General features: G+C 40.5%; 1 protein-coding gene across 17 annotated transcripts in view; it reads right to left on the bottom strand.

Moving 5' to 3' along the window:
• The window catches only part of UBAP2L (ubiquitin associated protein 2 like), a 43,097-nt gene that overhangs the window by 12,139 nt on the left and 10,435 nt on the right, over positions 1-20,523 (bottom strand). For 5 of the 17 annotated variants that reach the window (XM_045298387.1, XM_045298388.1, XM_045298390.1 and 2 more), the window contains 17 exons: positions 19,310-19,511; positions 18,827-18,922; positions 18,427-18,472; positions 17,776-17,888; positions 15,902-15,961; positions 13,698-13,750; positions 11,999-12,084; positions 9,778-9,949; positions 7,397-7,595; positions 6,614-6,891; positions 5,956-6,128; positions 4,596-4,785; positions 3,848-3,902; positions 3,358-3,532; positions 2,744-2,816; positions 1,310-1,505; positions 1,134-1,222 (listed from right to left, as the gene is read on the bottom strand). In XM_045298387.1, coding sequence (XP_045154322.1) covers positions 1,134-1,222; positions 1,310-1,505; positions 2,744-2,816; positions 3,358-3,532; positions 3,848-3,902; positions 4,596-4,785; positions 5,956-6,128; positions 6,614-6,891; positions 7,397-7,595; positions 9,778-9,949; positions 11,999-12,084; positions 13,698-13,750; positions 15,902-15,961; positions 17,776-17,888; positions 18,427-18,472; positions 18,827-18,922; positions 19,310-19,511 — 2,256 coding nt within the window. The remainder of the gene's footprint in view (positions 1-1,133; positions 1,223-1,309; positions 1,506-2,743; positions 2,817-3,357; positions 3,533-3,847; positions 3,903-4,595; positions 4,786-5,955; positions 6,129-6,613; positions 6,892-7,396; positions 7,596-9,777; positions 9,950-11,998; positions 12,085-13,697; positions 13,751-15,901; positions 15,962-17,775; positions 17,889-18,426; positions 18,473-18,826; positions 18,923-19,309; positions 19,512-20,523) is intronic. The other 12 variants (XM_045298396.1, XM_004714644.3, XM_045298397.1 and 9 more) reach the window with 5 other exon arrangements.

The raw sequence follows: 20,523 nt of genomic DNA, 5'->3' as shown, positions 1-20,523 counted from the left end.
AAAAAATAGAAAGAAAAAAACCCAACTAATTAAGAACAGTAGTGAACAACACTGGCATAGCAAAATATGAATACTATGTATAATAGTTGTTTGCCATTGCATCATATGACAGAGTAGAATTGTCCAATTGGGTTTTCTAGGCTGCTCACTCAATGGAAGCCGATTACGAGGCATTTCTCCCACTGAATTTCTGGTTAAATTTGAACTGTCAACCTTTCAGTTAGTAACTTAGTGGTTAACTGTTCATCAAATAAATCAAGTTTGGTCATATGCCTTATTCTTCTTGAAAGCTTAATTTAGAAAGCTTAATTTAATTCTCATAGAATTAAAAAAGAGAATGTAATTTTTTGTGTCTTGGATTTTTTTCTCACAGAAATTCTTTTTCCTAATTAGATAACTAAGTCAAGTACAGAGTAATTCCAATGGAATTAGCACAAAATCAAGTTGTCAAGAACGTGCTGAATTCTTGTAAAGGAGCAGTTGAAACTTTGGATCATGAGTTCTAGGGAGGAAGGAGAATGAAGCCAGACTATATGCTCTGTGAGAGAAAATATAAGAGCAATTCTTTACCATAAAATCTGCATCAATTAACATACTGTCTAGCACAGAGTATATTTTAAATACGTATTTAGTCAGTGAATTAATGGATAAGGCTTACCGTCTATATATTAATGACCAAGATATAAATGAGTGAGTAGACTAGAAAGAAATTCACACTTGGATATCTTTGTGAAAGAATAAGACTCATGGTCACTTTGCCATCGAAAACTTATACAGTATAAGTTAGAGAAAAAGACTTTAGAATTTAATGTGAAAACATTTAAGTGTTTAAAATTATTCCATTTCTAGGGGCCAGCTCTACAATCCTCTCTATGAACCAGGAGCGACTGGCAGTGTTAAACTGTTGGCCTTGAAGTTTACTTTCAGGGCTCCCTTAGTAAAATAAATTGGGGGTTAAACTGTTAAAAAAAAAAAAAAGGAAGTCAGGTGCACATCCTGATCCTTTGATTTCTGAAGCTTAAACTTCATGTTTGCAAAGAAGACACACAGTAGAAAGCTTAGTTTCAGTTTAGTCTTCCCTCTGAGTAGTGAAATCATGCTCATCTTTGGGGAAGACCCTACGCCCCACTTACCGGGTAGGCATGTAACAGCCCTGGAGCCATAATATACGGATTAGGCAACAACGGCGGGACCCCAGGAGGGAGGTTGGGAGGCGCTTTTCCTGAAAGACAAATTACGTTTTGATCTTCTTCTCCTGACTTCTTTTCCCATGCCAGAAGAATGCCATCCACTTTCTACACAGGAGTACCTGAAGTCGTAGCAACTGAGCTTCGAGTTGAGGCCGTGACTGTGGAGTTGCTGCCTAGGTTGAGGCCCAGGCTACTTCCACTATTGAGACTGGAGGAGACACTGACCACTGGGGGAGGTGCAGAGACTGTGCTGGACGTGGTGGAGAAAGTGCTGGAGGAAGAATGGAGATTCGCCTCACTCTCCACACTCGTGTGCTTTAAAAACGGGGTAGTAGCATGGGGAAAGGAAGAAGGAAACAAAATAAGCATCAAAAATCAGCAAAGACAAATCACCCTCTCTGCTGTGCTGGTTAGTTCACAATCATGCTAACGTCCCGGGGGAAAAAAAAAAGATGACCAAGACATAGCAACAGGGTGCCCCCTGCCAATGTAACTAAAGAATTATTAAATATTATTTAGTAACACACTTGATTGATCTGGCAAGGCTGGTAACAGAGACTAATTTCACACCAAGCCCAGTTCACAGGACAGCAACAGTAGTAAAGACAAACACGCCAGAAATCAGCCCAGGGCTCCTTCAGCATAAAGTGGCCAGTAAGGAGATAGTAATATATGAAATCTAAAAAATGCCACCCCAGGCCTCTCTCCCACAGTTCTTCACTAAGGCAGCCCAAGAGACCAGTTCTTGACTTGGGGATGGAGAAAAGTACAGATTCTAATGATTTCAAGTTTGAAATTGTCTATGGGAGAAAAGACAGACCCCTAAGAAAGCTTTAGCCCTCATATCTTCTTCCTCCAGGTACCTGTTATCTTTGCCCAAATTGAACCCTCATAATTTATTTGCTTTCCTTTACAACAGTGGTTCTCAACCTGTGGGTCGTGACCCCTTTGGGGGCCAAGCAACCCTTTCACAGGGGTCACCCAATTCCTAACAGTAGCAAAATGACAGTTATAAAGTAGCAACGAATGGGGGTGGGTGTTTCACCACAACATGAGGAACCGTATTAAAGGGTCGTAGCATTGAAGGTTGAGAACCACAGCTTTACAACTTCAGCCAAATGCCACAAACAGCTGCTATAAATCGCAACACTAAACCTTTGACCTAAAACTCTCATTGTTATTTAAGATATCCACACTTTCTACTGCTTATTCTCATTAACTCATGCTCAACATACCTCAGCCTATGGAACAGAAAGGCTACACTAGTTAGAAAGGTGCAGAATTTATCTTAACACACGAAGTCCGATTTCTAGTTTAAAGTAAAAATGAAAAAAGATGGTGTGTGCATGTGTGCTCAGATTTAAAATGAGCCAGGACTTATGTGGCTTATAGCGCTGCAGTACTTTTGGATTCTTCTGCTTCTCTTTGCTTTCCTACATGCTTTTGCTCCTTTCCTGCAACCGCAAGATCAATTATTACTTTGCCATCTCATTAAAAATCTTCCAAGAGACCTTAATGGTCAGACAGTTCCCCCTTAGCAGCATTACACTTACCAAAAGAGTGGACGTTGAAGTGCGTCCAGAAGATGTCGATGACGAAAGGGTATTCTGTTGCGTAGCTAACGTGCTGTAATGAAAAATAGGTTGCCATCAGTCATTGTGGTACAGCTACCAATCTGATCCAGAGCTTGCCACAGCCAAGATAAAAAAGGTGGCATGTGGGACCAAGGAAGCCAGAGATCATTTGGTAAGCAAAAGGACAGCCAGTGGTGATGAGCAGTTATAGCAATGGTTACACCAAAGAGAGCAACACTGCCCCCTGGGGGTAGGTCACTGGGATGACCCAGTGGGACGCGCTACAAAAGCAGATAGTTACACTCTATGCTTGATGACCAACTATAGTACAAAACACTTTAATTGCTGAGTCATTTGTTTTTCTGTAAAGGGGACAGTATGCCACATAAGTGTAAGAACCCATGAATTATAGAGTAAAGGCAGTGAGGAAAAGGACCCTCCTCTGAATTCCCTTCCCACAGTTTTTAGGTCACCCACTTACCACAAAAGCAGGGCTAGTGTGGTCTCTGCCAGGAAGAGGGAATAAGACAGAACCAGAGAGCTCTGTTATTGCTGCCCACCAGACCCAACCTTCCACCCTCACCCCAAATCACCTGCTGTGTTGTGTGGTGGTAGTATTCGGAATCTCCTCACTGTGGCTCAAGCCAGCCAAGGAGGATGAGTGCTGACTGGCTGTCGTCAGTAAAGAAGCTGCAGATACCGTTTCATTGAGAGGAGGGATGCTAGAAGTGGAAGGCGAGTCAGATTTCACTGCAGAGCCCGTAGCACCTGGAAACAGAGAAGAAATTTACTCCACCAGAGGGAAGGGGGGTGGGTCTACAAGAGAAGTGAAGAAAAGACTACAAATCAAAGTTGTTCCAAAGACAAAAGTAGCAGTTATTAAATAGTGGACTATTTGTATTTAGGAAGAATGGCTTGTTAAAGGAAGAAAATTACCATTTGTCTAATGAAACAAGGTAGAGAATCAAGCTAATGTTCTGTTCACTGAGCTAAAAGCTCTTTCACAATTATTGGAGAAATGCAAACAGATTGCGGATGGAAGGGAAAAACTGACGGAGAGGAAAAAACTGGGACAACACTCACCTTCAACGGATTGCGTAGTCTGTAACTGCGTGGTCTGCACAGAACTGAAGCCATTCTGGTGTAAGAAACAGAAAAGTAAATTGGCAGGTTAGCACTAATGAGCTTAATTTATGAGAATTAAATGAGAATCTCTGCAAGTTAACCAAAGGATTAAAACAATGCAAACTATTTCAAGGAACAAAATAATCAAAACTAAAAAACAATAAAAGTAGCAAATAAGATACACTAGACTAACTCTATGTGGTCCAATGTATTGAAGTCAACCTCCCAAATTGTTGAAGATATTCCAAAACCAAAACAGATGCAGGAAAAGTCCAAAGTCCAAATCTAGTGAGCCTTGTGGAGTATGACAGTTCAGCCAAACCACCTACTCTACTGGCCATCTGGCAGTCACTCCACATCTTCTCCTGCATCTGCTATCCCCCACCAAAACAAGCAGAGTGAGGTCATCTACAGAGATGCACCCAGAAACCTCGCCATTAGATCGCCCAAAAGGAGAGGCTTTTGAGACGGATTCTTTAACAACAAAGAATGGTTTTCTGGCTATGAGCCTCCAAGCTTAGAGGGAAAAAAAGCCATTTATTTCACTATCAACAAAAATGTGCTCTCCTCTCTGGCCCCCATCCTCAGCTTCTCAACTTGTACCCTGAGGTTTCTCAGCAGCACGGTAAGAAGTAAACAGTTAATATCGAAATGACTCTGCCCGTTATTCTGCTAACCATTGCCCAGGGCCTTGTGGTGCTACTACCTTTGCCTGAGTCAAGTCCTTTTGGGGTGATGAAGAGATGGAACTTGGGTACCGCCGAGTCTGCGTGGATCTCTGTTCATATAGCGGGCCCTGAGCACTATTTTGGGAGGTATAGGTTGTTGACGGAATTGGGCCGCTTTGATAACCAGATTCCTGGCTCTGGTTTGATGAAACTGTGGATGAAGATTCACTGTTCGGAAAGAGAAGAAAAATAAATGTCAGAGAAATGAAATAGACCCACAGTCACTAGGGAGACTGTGGAAATCCATTAGTGGAATAAGTGAAGTATAACAGCAAATACAAGACGGTCACAATTGTCACTTACCAGTAGCAATTTCCACATCCTACAGTACTGGGGATCTAAGCTAAGAATGGAGTTTTAAAACACTTTCAAACCTTTAAAGAAGAGGGAAAACCTCTTATTCCCCTATATTCTGTTAAAAACAGGCTAAAAGTCAGTAGTTACAGTAAAAATAGGAAAAGCTACACTACTCTAGCACCTTTCTATGTTATCTTAACATGAAACTTTAGAAGAATGAAAAAAGTCAACTTTTGTTCATAATCATTTGAAGGAATTCTGAGCTCTGGGCTCTCTTGAAACCTATAAGGAATTAAGGTTATTAGCAAACTTATCCTGGAAGTTGGAAAAAAGAAAACTGACTGAAAAGTTTTGGACGGAGCCCTAGTGGCACTATCAGATAGATAAATGTTTTGTTACTAACCGCCAGATTAGCGATTCAAATCCACCAGGTGTTATGGGACAATGATGAGGCTACCTTGCTCCTGTCAAGATTCACAGCCTCAGAAAACCCCATATAAGGTTGCTATGAGTCAGTATCAGTTCAGGACCAGTGTTTGGTTTTTTGGCTCAAAAGATTTAAAAAACTAGCCTAGCCTCTTAAAATTCCTCCAGGATTGTCTGTTGCTTAAGAAAGCTGTCCATGATAGGTACTAGAGTAAACAGCAAAGTCAAGTCCTTTATACCTGTGTTGAGTCATACATCAGTATTTCTTCCTCCTTCCTAGGAGCCCACTTATATTCTTTCACAGACATGTATCTGGGATGAATGAAGAGCCAAATGAGCTGTGCCAAATGCCGAAGTCCTCTCTGTCAGAGGTTTTGTTCACATCTTTCAAAACTGTACTTGCACATTCTAGAAGTAGGGCAAGGTCATGTTTCCTCTATTCAGAGTTACAAAGAAACCTATTATATTTTAAAATGTTAGTGACTTTCTACAAGTGGCTCCTTTTATCTTATTTAGTCAGAACCTTGGCTTGACCAGAGTTCAAGGAATGAGCAAGGGACTTAGAAACATGATGAAGTCTGGTAAAGGAGGTGTTAAGGCTCATAAGTCTTCTACCTGGCCGTGCTGGTATACAGGCTACTGGGAGCCTGGCTCGAAGAGGCGCTCGTGGTGGGGGTGGACTCATAATCAGAAAGGACAGGCTCTGACCCAAACTGCAATGCCCCAAACTGCAGGTTTAGCCCTGAGATATCTGCTGAGCCAGGCATCTCCACAGCTAAAGCAGGAATCTATAGGAAAAAGAAAGGATGAAGAACAGAAAAAAAAACAACAGTTCAGACCAGTGTTTGCCAAAATGGGCAATATCGCTCCCTAGGGGGTGCTGAAAAGATCCAAGTAGACTCCTACACTTTATCCTGGATTATGGGCTATAGCACAAAAATTTCTTAATTGTCGGGGGTGGGGTGGGTGGGGTGCGGAATAATTTAACTTTTTTCTGAAAACGGAAGTGACAGGTCAAATGCCATCTACACTCATGTATAAGGTGAGTTTTTCAGCACATTTTAAATGTGGTTTATGTGGTAAAATTAGGTGCCTCGGCTGATATTCGGATCAGCTTATACTCAAGTATATACGGTACGTTTGGGAGCCTATGGTTCTATGGTTTCCCAAAACTTCCCTTCAAGCTTTCCAAACTATAAAACCACAAATTCTCAATTCCCATATACCACACTTCTATGACTTCAGATGCTACAGTATCTAAACAAACCAGTACCTTAGACGTCAAGGAGGCCTTTTTCTTCTGTTGTTTGAGTTTTTGCTGAGCCGGCTGTGGGCTAGAGGACTGGTTGTCTGAAGACCCAGGAGACATCTGTGGTGCCGAGGTGGGTTTGCTTGGCAGAGGAGAGGAGGGGGGTGCAGGTGTAGTGGTGGAGGTAGCCACTGCAGGTGGCTTCTCCTGAAGGAACACCTCCATCATAGTTGAAGATGGGGTGAAGGCCTGGCGCTTTGTAAATGGGCTGTGCACTGTTGAATCGTTTGGGTTCTTCAAATCTGCAGGAGAAAACCCAGTATGTGTGAGGCCAGAGATACGGTTGTACCCAGGGAAGTGTCATCGTCTTGCTTTAGAGCCATGAAGCAGGCCATTGGAAATCAGGGTGAACAAACTATAAATCACTCCTCCTACAGGACTTATTTTCACTGGATCATATTTGTTCTTAAATCTAAAGATAGCAATCTAGTAGTTGCCCTTGTTGAAAATGGAAAGGTTATATGATGGCCCAGCTCATGAACTCTTCCCAAAGGCAAAGAACTCAAAATTCCAAGGTCAACAGAAGAATGTGCATATGGCTAAAATTTGATGAGACAGCTTCAAATTTGTGTTGCTCCATAACTTTCTGGACACAGCTTATGTAACCAAGAGGAATCAGTGTGGAAACTAGCCAGCCTGCTGTCCCTCTTCTCACTTTAAGGCACGTTCTACCCCTTTGCTACTGGCAGCCTCCTTCCTTTTGAAAGAAATGCTTAAGGAATTCAAATGACATGCCATCCTTCTCACCATACTGCACCAGCGACGAGGATTGTGTGGTCGAGCCCATGTCCCAAGAAGAGGTGGTGGTGCTTCCAGACTGAGAATGTTGAGCTGCCAACTGAGCCAGGGCCTGAGCAGTCTTAAATTGCTCCAAGAACTGGGAGCCCGTGGTGCTGCCACCTTTAGCTTCACCGACATCACCAAATCCTTTTCCTAACATGCTCACCTGTAGATTAACATAGGAATTAGATAAATCTATAGCCAGCAACTTTATTATGTAGCTACTCGGAAAGACACTTATCCAGAGGGACAGCGAGTACAGATCAGACAAGTGAAAATAATGAGGAACAGTCCGGACATCAGAACATAAACTCTGTATGCAGACTCCCTAGATTCAAATCCTGCCCGCATGACTTGGGAAACTTTCGTTTATTCTCTCAGTGCCTTGGTTTCCTCAGCTGAAAATAGGTGGTGCTATGAATTTGACTTCCAGCTTCCTAAACTGTGAGAGAATAATTTCAGTTTTGTAAAGCCATCCAGTTTTGGCATTTCTGTTAAAGCAACACTGGACAGGTTTTTTTTTTTCCTTTCCAAATAAAGCTATCGGCCTGGTTTAGAAGATGAGTCATGTGTCTTGGACTATTCTAAGACTTCTAAGGAAGATATAACTTAGTCTTTCTTAGGAGCCTGTTTAGCCTTATTATCAACATCCCAATCAAGGGTACTCAAGCTAGGATTTTTTTCTGTTGTTTCTATCCCAGGATTGAACAAAGGAAACACAACTGGAACAAAATCCTGGTTACCAGTTATGAATTATGGTATGGTGATGATCTTGCATAAGTACTCATCAAATATTCTGCAAATGTAAAATATTAAAGGCACAGTGAAGATTATCTGATGTCCATTCATTAGACTTGAAAATAGAGGAAACTCTGATTTATATAGCTCTATTAAATTTTGCAATTGTTAGCTGCTGTCAGCTTGGCCCTCAACTTGTACAAATTCTGAGTACAACAGAACAAAATGCTACCCTACCTGGCCCTAAACCAGCTTTATAATTGCCACAACACCATCAATGTGGGAAATTAATCCTCTCGTGTTTACTGTTTACTTTCACTGGTAAACAAACTGGTAAATGGCACACTGATTAATATAGCTAATGTGAAAGATGAGAATAATATTTAGTTAACATATCACATGACATATTAAATAAAATGTTAAGGTAAAACAGAAATATAGTTGTGAATATATTTGACATCAGATGTTGGTTTTGATTTCAAATAGTCAAAAATTCTGACCAGTCAGAATTCATTTTGAAGAGAGATAGAACAGTTAAGCATATTTTCCAGTCAAGTATCTTAAAAGCTAACGGTTCTTTCCTGACCTCCTGCACACCTTACAACCATCCTCATTTTCTTTTCAATCCCAACACTCCTGTCCCTTTCCCTTCTCCCCGAGTTTGCTCAACAGCCACCATTTATATATGGCAAAATATCAACCACCAAAAATGACCATTAACAGTTAAGAACAGTGTTCTTGAAACCAGGCTAGCTCAATAGTTTTTCTAGCTAAAATACTATAACCCTAAAATAAACTGATTGCACATGCATCACATGTACTCCTCCCTCCAAACAGTGACAAGACATGAAACACAAAGGAGATAAAAAAAACACAGCAATACATCTTAGGCTTTACTGGCTATAAGACAGTACATTGGTCCCTGCATCTGTTTAACTTTAATGAGTCATTTGCCATGTTTTCATGCTCTGAATCAATAAGCCACGTGTCCTAAGCACTCTGTTCTTAGGTGCTGTTGAGTGGTTTAACTCATAGCAGTACTGTAGGTTCTTAGCAAATGCCACCCCCCGTGTGTCTGTGCAGTCTGTAACCATTTTCTTAGTTTCTAAACCCGTTATAGAGTAATCATTCTTATCCTCATGTACAAACAGAGAAACAAGAGTTAGCATGTGGCACACTCAGAAGAGCCCAGGTTTTAGAAAACCCACTTCAGATATAAGTAAATACACGTGGCAATTCTGCTCCATGAAAAAAAATGACTGCTACAAGCTCAATAAAGTCTAATTATGATTACAAAAGGGTTAAATTTTGTTGACAAGCTGATACCATCAAATACCATCAGCACAACAGGTATTCAAAGTATTTGTTAAATCATTTTATAAGACTGTCTGGAAAAAAAAAAAAAAGATTCTGTCTGTCCATAGCCAAGGTCCTATGCTAGAGCTATTGCCTACTCCCCAACATTTCTACACTCAAGGATACCAGACACACAAAATGGTATTTCACCCCTGATCCAAATCTGACACTAGCCTTGGAAGGAAGGAATTCAAACGTGTGTGTGTTGGTGAGAGAAGGTGGTCTGGCCAAAGCTAAACCCAATGTCTTCTTACCATACTGTGATGAGAAAATGTGTTCCCTGAAGCAGGCTGTGATATGGCACCCTGCTTCGAGTTACTGAACACCAGAGGCTGGGCAAGAGAAGGAGCCTGAGATGGATCCAAGTTAGATGAATCATTCTCTATCGAAGATGGTGTTTTCCCCAACAGAACAGCAAGGTCAATTCTGGTAAAAAGGGAAAGAGATCTTCATGAACAATGAATGAATGTGCTAGTCTCCCTCAACACCTGATTCAGACTATGGTTAAATCAAAATGAAGCCACTTACTGTTGCTATTCCTAAGTGTGCTCGCTTGCGCTCTCTCTCACGCACACGTGTGTGCAGACACACCTGTTGTTGTTTTATTTTTTACTATAATAAATGAAATGTCTGAGAGCTCCTATAACATCTCGTTGAGTTCCCCAAATATTGCTAGTCAAAATAAAATCATTTTAAATATGTAAGTGAAAATATTAACAATGAAATAGCAAATGTTATCGAATATTGTGCCAAAATTTACAAGCTTTCCTCAGGATTTTAATAACAAATACTTGCCATATCTATTAAGTAAGATACATGCTGTACACAAACATTTCCGAAGCTTAAATACATTTTAAATACATCTGGAAATGACATCCTTAACATTCTAATCCTATCACAGTTATGTTTTTGTTTTTACAGTTGTCTTTCTTTCGGGACCTTCTGAGACAAAAGCTATGATGCCCAAGGCCTAGATGGAATCTTTTCCTGAAGAGTGGGTCTGGTCTCTTCTGAGACTATGGTGCTTTATCACCCATCATGCCTGAAACTGAGCTAATACCTGGGCTCGCTTTTCAGCCACATAGATCTTTAAGGGGAGTAACGCAAGGGAAGGCCAAATTCTTGAGAATAATCAACCATCTGAGACCAAAAGGGCAGCACTTACCCAAAAAGGGTTCAAAAAGAAGAAATATAGGGATATAAGGAAGAAGTGGGATGAGGCGTGTTGCATTGTAGGGAACTGCAATCAAATAATAACACGAAGCAAAATATGTATAAATTACTGAGTGTAAAACTGATTTTCTATGTGAACTTTCACCTACGTCACAAGAAAAGAATCTTTAAAAATGTGAGCTAACAGCAGCTAACTCTTTAACACCAATCACGTTCCACATACTTACAAGCAATCACCTAATCCTCACAACGGCCCGACGAAGGGGACAGTATTATTCTTCCCACTGCTATAGGCCTAGGGAGGCAAAGTAAGGCCGGCCAAGGCCACACATCTAATAAGTGGCAGAACAGGAGCTGAATTCAGGCAGGCTGTCTCAGGGGTCTTCCCAGAGTGCATGGTAGGGGTTGGGGAGTGGGATGGAATATCAAGGATCACTGTACTCCTCAGTGATGTACATAAAAACCAGTATAAAAAAAGGGGAACTATATTGATGCAAACGAAGGGGATTGGAGTAGAGACCCAAAGCCCATCTGTAGACAATTGTATATCCCCCTACAGAAGGGTTATAAGGAAAGGATTCAAACAAGGTGCAGTGTAGCACCGACGAAACACACCCATTTCTCTAGTTCCTGAATTCTTCCTCTCCACAACTACCAAGAACAGTTCTACCTTACAAATCTAGCTAGACCAGAGAATACACATCAAAACAGATAAGAGCTCTCAACACATGGAATTCAAGACAGACAAACCCCTCAGGAACAGTAATGAGAGTAGTGATATCATGAAGGTAGGGGGATGGTTGGGAAAGGGAAAGGGTTGGAGAAAGGGGGAACCCATCTCAAAGTTAGATATATAACCCCCAACAAACCCCGACGGGGACAAATAACAGAAATGTGGCTGAAGGGAGACAACGGACAGTATAAGATACAAAATAATAATTACATAATTGACCAAGGATTCATGAGAGTGAGAGTGGGGGGGAGGGTGGGGGAAAATGAGTTCATACCAAGGGCTCAAGTACAAAGTTTTGGAAATGATGACGGCAACATATGTACAAATAGGCCTGATACAATTGATGTATGGAATATTGTAAGAGCCCCCATAAAATGATCTTTTTTTTAAAAAAAGGGAAAAGCCATCAAAGTTATGCAGAATTCATAATTAGAAGAGAAGATTTCTACTCTGGTTCTTTACCTGACTTCTTATAACAAAATTACACTGTGCAAAGTTTTAACCAATTTGGTGATCCTTATTCTCTGCCAACCTCTGGGATAAGGTACAGAATATTACTGCACACATACCTCTGACCAGCGGTGATTGTCACATTCTCCGCAGGTAGAGGCACCGAAGACACATTAGAGGCAGTGAATATCTTGGTCTCAGAAAGCTGGAAAACAGAGAAATTAGTCACTCCCAGTGTCAGGCAGGTTAGTCAGAAAGCTGGCATGAGCAAGGGGAATTCAACATCAAGAAAAGGGAAATCTTAAAAAAACTATCTACCCCTGAAGAAATGGGTTCCCTCTCTAAGCCTCTTTAACACATGCTTAGTGATTTTATTCAGTGAGAGGGGTGACCCAAAGAACATAGTGAAATATAATAGTCACACACACACACACACACAATGGACTTACAGGGGTCAATACACATGCTAGGAGGGAAAAAAGAAAATCTCCTTTATATTTTCTCATTACTAGTCCCAATCGCTCCCCCTGCCCAAACCACATTTTATCTTCTACTCCTCCCCACAATAAAGGAAGACAGATCATGGCCAAAATGGAGAAAGTTAATTTCAGACTTTTAAGCAGTAATGTCCCAAGTGCTGGTAAGTCAAGGTTTTTTCAGGGATGATTTTAACTACCTCCAATTTTAGTCTTAATATTGATGTGTCACATCCAGTATCATTAGACACTAAAATTTGGTAAGCAATAGTATGGAATAAAGAACTCTTATTATTCATTCAAAGTTGATGTAAGCTTTGTGCTGCTTCTTTGATCATGAAAATGTCTCTACAAATATTGAGTCTACCTCCTCCCAACCCCTCAATTTTTTCTTCTGAAAATTGCTTAAGTGGATGAGCCAAATCTCTGGATTTCAGGAAATGGTAGAAACTGCCCAGACTCGCAAGGCAGTCTTGCTTCATTACAAACAAACAAGAACTACTTTCTGGTGCTGATGCATCTGAAATTTTAAAAACCATGGCCTAACAACAAAAGCAATTTGACCAAAAAAAAAAAAGCAATTTGACATGCCATTTCCTCCTACTACAAAAGCTGTCTTGCCTGAATATGCATGAGTATAGGGAAGTAGATATTACCATGGTAAAGTAAGAGTTCATCTGAGATCACTAAGTCTTAATTCACAACAAAAGCTTGACAACCTTCTTCTACTCAGGTACTACTCAAAGGAGTTCACAAAGTTAAGTGACACACCCACTTACGTTTGAAAGCAGAGCTGACGGACAGCCAATTCTATGCATATGCATTTCAATTACAAACAATAAAGTTGAGCTTCAAGTGAATAATCGGGTTCCAGAGTCACCAGACTTTAAGTTTCTGAATTTGATACTCTTAACTTTTTGTTATCACCTTCAAGCCAATCACATAATCATTCAATAGTGAAAATGCCAACCAAATAATGGAATGACTCCAAGTAGACTCACGCTCCATAGACATGCCACCAGCAGTTGTAATCCAACGTACCACCTGCCTAAGCCCATTCCAGGTGCTCTACCCAATCACCAGATCTTCCTGGGATAAATCCGACAATCAGGTATTACACTTGCCCTTTCCACAGTGTGGTTCCAGAGAGTGCTGTTCATGCCCAGTCTCCTTCATATAACATATGTGAAATGCTCTGGCTCCGAACACTATTCTGGATGTAAAAGTTTGGGATCAGAATTTTAAGGGTGAATTTTGAGAGAGAGAAACATACCCTTTTCCTATCCCTGAACACTACTTAGGGATAGAAGACACTACGGAGGAATGACCTGGGGATACCTACATCTTCATTCCAATCTTCCGTTCCCCACTCTTCTGTTGCAGTTCTCCATGCACCTGGGAGTAAAGGAAAAACAGTGAAGTAATTTTATTTTCTACACCAGTACAAAGCATATACAGAACACATTAGTGACTTAGCAATTTCTGGCAGCCAAAAGTGTGCCCAGAATTTAGTAATCAGAAAGGGTTCTGCAACTGCAAAGGGAGGAAAAGATCCTTTAGAAAGAGACCAAGCATCAGAGTTTTAAGATTACTGCTTTTAGTTTCTGTTATAGACCAGTAGTTGCAAGGAGGAGGGGCACTCCAGGCAATCTCTTTTAAGGCTTTCAGTCCTGAGAATTAGTGGTCAGCAGTCAATTTAAAACAGAACATGCAACTATACCGACTTAGCTTATATAAAACAAAACCACAAGCAGTCGGAAGAGAAATGGCCGCAGTGACAGAACAATGAATGTCATGATGGTTAGTGAAAAGGTGGTAAAGGAAGGGCTTGAAACCTAAACTGAGGGCCTTGAGAAATGACTAAAAAATGCACTCAGAAATTTGTAATCCTTGTTGGTTAACTAGATGATAGCTCTATGGAAAACCGGTACACATCTAGTGCCTTTGGAAGCCACTGAATCAGGCTGTAAAGTCATGAATAATAGCTGTTGTCTTAATCCTAATCATACAAATTGCCAAGGTCACGAAAGCCAAGTGAGGAGTTAGTTCACTCTCATCTTGGCAATGCCAAAGCAGGGGTAGTTCCAGATAATCAATCGCACCATCTTTTCACAGTCATCTTTTTCGCTACATGTATATAAAACTATTTAGGGAAAGTGCCCTTTCTTAAGGTACTTGGGACACAAGATTTCCCCCTTCAACCAAAGGGTCCACAATTAGAAAAAGAATCTGTCTGGAAAAGGGACAAGAACACTCCTTTACTTCTCTAGAACAATATATACTCAATAACTCAAGTAACAGAATGAGAACACTCAGAATTACTTCACTGTCACTCGAGAAATATTCTAACACCCACAATAATATCTGAAACTCTTTTTAACATTCAATAATAAAAAACTTAATTTCTGGTTACCAAACAGAGTACTGGCGAAATGACTATAGGAGATCAAAACAATAAATCTGACCTGAACAGTTAAAACCTTGTTGCTTGAGCCCCACCCTCCCCACCCCCCAGTATGTTTGTGTTTTTCTGTTTGGGGCGTTTTGTTTTTTTTCATATTGGGCTTTATTTATCTCTATGTATTTTGTCATTGTGGGTAGTCCTCTTGAACGTTTGTTATATGTTTTGTTATGTAAACCCGGGATCTATTATACTATAGTGACAGCAAGTAGAATACGGGTTCCTTGGGTGAATGGGGGTCAGCGGGAGCTGATATCAAGGAGGAGTTCAAGGAGGAAGAGAATGTTTTGAAAGTGAGTATGGTAGCAATTGTACAATACTGCTTGATGTGATTGGACTATGGTATGATATGCTATATTTATTAGCTCTCAATAAAACGGTTTAGAAGAAGAAAAAAAAGCCTAAAGAAAATGTATTTGCTGTTAGGACTGCCCTAGGAGCTCATGAAACAGTGGTGGGGGAGTAGAAGACGGACTGTAGCAGGGACAGTCCAAGCTTTCCCCCCAAGCTACTTAATGACAAATGTTCTCCAGACCAAACGATAGTCCAATCTCAGTCTAGACAAGTTACAACAAACCACATTCTCTCTAGTGATATCATTCTTTTTCTCAGTGCCACACACTCATCTGGCCAAACAAAAAACCCCAAATCTGGCTTTAAGACTCATGTATAGAGTCTAGAGTTGGAAGTGACCTGAGAAATCATTGATTCTAGACTAGTTCTCAATGCAGTAATTTTGCTCTGCATCTAGGATGGAAGGAAAAACTGCTGTACTTTGTTTGGCATTTTCCCACAGAACAAGGCTGAGGAAGAGGCAATGACAGGGCATTGTTGAGGAAGTACTGAGGAATAGTTAAAGAGTGGATATACTCTGAACAAAAACAGATTAGAGTTTCTATGCCATCAACAGAAAGCTGGTAGTGTACATTAAACGAACAAATTTTAAGAAGAAAAATAGGCATAGAAAATGAGAAAGCAGTAGAAAGGAAAAGAAGCAGACAGAAAAATGACATATCCACAGATATTTCAGTTCATAAAATCTATAAAAAATATCCGGGGCAGTTAGGCGCCTGGATGTGTCATACCAGGAGCAGTCTCAAATTTTCGGGGATAATTTGACCCCTCAACCCCAATGAAATCAAGTCCTGAAACAAAAAAGAAAAGAAAAGAAAAACAACCAGTGAAATTTTGCTTGAGAATGAGAATGTATGCCCCCAATACACAATTCCCACTGTACCTGTGGATATTTTAAGGGTAGGTTTGAATTTCTTTTTAAATTAAAAAGGGAATCTGAAGTTTAACTATCATGAAAACAAAGAGATCACACATGAAGGTATGGTTCATACCATGAAATTAACAAAGGAGGATGTATGAAGCTATACCAATAGTTTTACACTAATAACAGCCACCACATATAAAATTTTATTCAGCCACAAACCCAAAAGTTCTGATTCCAGTCTCCAAATCAACTACCTTTCTCCACTCAGTAGAAATAAACAGATCCTTTCACCAGATCCTGTTGCTAAGTCTTGCAATCTAAGATTGGGATTCCATGCTGGATTATCTATCCTCCAACTGAAAACAAATCCTTTAGTTTCCATGATATTTTCTGCCAAATGCCCACCAACCCAAAACTGAACCCATTGCCATCAAGTCCATTTTTATGTATATCGACACTGTATAACTGAGCAGAACCCCCGTAATTTCCAAAACTATAAATCTTCAGGGCAGCAGACTGCCTCCTCTTTTTCCAGTGGAGCAACTGGTAGAGAGAGGTGGTTGATTACCAACCTTATGGTTAGCAGCAACCCATCGAACCACTAGAACTCATCTAAATGCTCAAAGCCAATGTTCAAGAACAGTAACTTTTGTTATTCTAGCAGCTACCACTGCCTCTACAAAGTCGTCAAGCGATGAATAAGAGCTGTTCCAATGTCTTCACAGGATAGCAACTTAAAATAAAAACAGGGCATTTCATAGCCCCATAGTCAAGGAAACGTTACAAGATATTTTCCTGCCAATAACCTCAGCCTCGAAATGAGTTTATGAGATAGCAGTGTGGTGAACAAGTTAGGACTTGAGGTGTACCATCTCGGGGCAATGGATGAGCTCTCTGAAAAGGGGCATGGCAAATTTAAACTGAAGGAGCCAAAAAGCTTATCTCAGGCCCTACTATTAGCTCATCCCCCTTTCTGTGTAGCGGGGAGAAAGACTCAGGCTCTCCATGTTCTGGTTCAGTCAGGAGGTAGTAGATCTCACAAGAGCACTCTAGCGTTTAGAGGCTGCTTTTTACCTAAACCGACACATTATTTTTTTACCCCCAAACACATTTTAGTATATCACATAAACCTAACATATTCATAACCCCTTATACCCTACCCAGATGATACACATCTGATTATTCAACAAAAAAGCAATCTGATTCCAAGCCCCTAATAATGCCCCACCACACTCAGAAGGCTGTTCAAGAAAGAGAGTTCAGGAGCCTAAAGAATTCCTTCTTGCCCATGCTATTGGGATTTCCCAGAAAATGAAGAGAGAAAATTATATTCCTATCTTGGCTCAGGAAAGCAACTGACAGTAGGCTCTGATTTGGGGCCTTGTTCATCTCCACACGTAGGGCTTAATTTCCTGAATATCCTTTCTTAGCACTATCAAGAACTCTACAAAGTAAATACATGTGGCACTAATGGTAGCCACATTAATAAAAAGAGCACCAGCTTCTCTTTCACTCTGTGTCTTAGCTGGTAAGTAAAGATAAAACATCAGTTCATAAAGTAGTGCCAGGAATCATGTGAACTAAGCACAACGTGCCCACAGTTGTTCAAGTCTTATCTCTTTCTCACCCTATCTTTGCATCAAAAAATCTTTCTCTATTTTTTAATGGAACTCTAATTTAAAATATGTATTCCTTTAGATTCCCAGAAAGTCAAGAGATGAATAAAAAATGCTCACTCACTCGTCCCATCATCTGGTTCAAAGTGGCCAGTGTTGTTCCATGTATTGCCGCTACTATTGCCATAGTTATCATCAGCGGTAGCTGGCTCTGCATAATCAGCTGGGTTAAAGGTTCTGGCAAGCGGGGGGGGGGAATCAACAAGACAAACTTTAAAGAGACTGAACTCAGCACAGGACCGAACAGTAACTCAGTGAGGATAAAAAACAGAATGGTCAGGGCTTCTTACCAAGTGCACATCAATTATGGCCCCATGCTATAAGGGCCTATATGTCATCTACGTTTGCTCACCAGTCCACACAATTTCACACAACAATCAGTTGATATCTACTGTCCATTTGGGGCTAACCCCAACCCACAGCCCTTCTGTCAATTGTGCTAGGACACCAAAAATTGTAATAAAATCCCCAAGGAGATTTTAGGAAGACAGCATATTCATTTAAAAGAGGCTATACAAACGAAGATAATGATCCAGGTAGCAAGTACTTATCCCTAAGCCACGAACTTTCAGTCCACACATCTTTCTGATTAGATACTCTAGAAATCTGCAGATCATATTTCAGTGAAGGCTATTCATTATCTTCAGGATACTAAGGGTGATTCTTAGAGAAACAAGAACAAAAGACTGACTGACATGACAGCAACAAAACTTACCCCATTCCTTGAGCAGAAAACCTTCCTCCACGCCTACCAGAGCCACCTAACAAAAGAAACAGACAAATAATTTTAGAAGTTGATATAAATACGGTGCCAGATGAGTAGCTCTGGAATGGTGCATGGTTGATACTAACAGGTGTGCTTTCTCTCAGGCCCATGTAACAGCAGATAATTACTGTCAACAGATTGATCCTGTTACTCAAAGTGCTGGGTCTTCAAAGTAAACAGTAGTATCAGCAATAAAGACTAGAGAAAATGGTGTCTACCTTCTTTCCCACTCATTCAGTAATCTCTAGTATTGGCATGCTAATACAATAATGATGGTAACCAAGCGCCAGCTGAATATATTTTTAATAAAGAATACCTCAATATCCATTCCCTCCCACAAATGGGTCACCTCTGCCTCGGCCACGGCCCCTTCGGCCTCTTTCTGTGCCTCTTCCAGAAGGCCCTCCACTCTTGGTGCCATCCAATCCATTCTCCTGACCCCGAACTTAAAAAAAAAAAAAAGGAGGGGAAGGGTTATGAATAATGTCAATAAGAAAAACACAAATGTATACACACATACAAAGAAATAAGTAAATGGCATGTATATTTTTGGAGGTGGGACAAAAAATAAAGGGGAAATGAGCTAGGTTGAAACATTCCGATTACATGGGGAATAGTAATTAAACACAATAGAGAGATATAAATCAGTTATCTTTGCAAATAACTACAAGGCAATTTCATGCCAAACTAGTAGCTACTATGGAAGGAGGATACATGCAAGAGATGTCATGGTTTCAGAAGAAATGGTGAAAGAGCAAAGGAGTGATATAATGGTCCTTGGGTCCTGCCCTGCAGGGCCCTGACACATCCCTGAAGTCTAGACATTACTGACCCACAGCTGGTTTTGATAAAGCCCCATGCATACACTCTCGTCCACGGCTGGCACCTCTCCCCCGTCTTGGTGGCCCACCACGTCGTCGACTATAATCTCTGTCCCGATCTCGATTTTCTTTGCCTTCCTCGTTGGATTCCGTCTGGGTACCATCCTTCTGTCCTGAGACTCCCTTCTTCTTCCCGACCATCTCCCAGGAATTCTGAAGGAAGGCAAAGTGTTCATATCTAATCAATATGGGCTGCTGTAAGGAGACTATAGATGAAAGCCAGAACAACTGACTAATATAGCCAAAACATCCTCCTCTTAACATCAGTCCCTAGAACATGTGCCTCTGTTTAAATGGAGAACACACAGAATCTTAAACTCTGCACCTTTTAATGCCAAAATTAAAATCCTTCTTTGTAGGGAAGGTGCTTGTAGTTAATAGACTGCAGGAATCACTTCCATAAAGATCACTAAGACCTCTCTATCGATAGTTTAGTCACTCAGCAGATCAGCCAAAAGGACCTAGTTTCTACTGGCCCTTTCTTTGAACTTTCCTGGGCTAAGGAAAAAATTCAGTGATACCCAACTTTTTTATAGATTACTATAAAATAAGTGAAAAAGAAAACAAAAGCTTCTCAAAGTTAACCCTGAACTCAGGATGAGTAACATTCCATTACTGGGCACGTTCTCTTAACAATCCAGAATATGAGGAAAATAACAACTATATTTTCCTACACACACACACATTTCATTATGCATAGGCCCGATTACATCCAAGTTTTATCTGTTGTGCTCTCCCGTATATGTTCTAAACTAATATAATTCAATTCTCTATAAAGAATAACAATCTATGATGCATGTGTAGTTGAGGGGGAAAAAGTGTGGCAAGGAAAATAAGTTAAACATCTTTGTAAAACACTCATTCAGTAAAAATCATCATGAAATTAACAATGTCTGCAAATCAAAGTTCAGGTATAAATACCAAAATTTTCAAACCTTTACTACCCCAGTTACCAGCTAACTCAAGCAATAGTAGTGGTCTGTTATCTAAAACTATCCAGAATGACTGGGTATTAGATAATATAACTTTTTTTTCCCTCAGCTCTGAAATGGTATTGTAGTCCTATAAAAGAGTTCTGCTTTAAGAAAACCATGACTCGAATTCGACCTTGCAAGTCTGGCTAGACCAGAGGATGTACACTGGTACAGATAGGAACTGAAAATAC

The sequence above is a fragment of the Echinops telfairi genome, unplaced genomic scaffold (assembly GCF_000313985.2).
Source record: "Echinops telfairi isolate 266 unplaced genomic scaffold, ASM31398v2 ScPeMD7_7425;HRSCAF=8463, whole genome shotgun sequence".
NCBI classification, from domain to species: domain Eukaryota; kingdom Metazoa; phylum Chordata; class Mammalia; order Afrosoricida; family Tenrecidae; genus Echinops; species Echinops telfairi.
The sequence above is the reverse complement of the archived record's forward strand: the minus strand, read 5'-3'. Positions and strand labels throughout refer to the sequence as shown.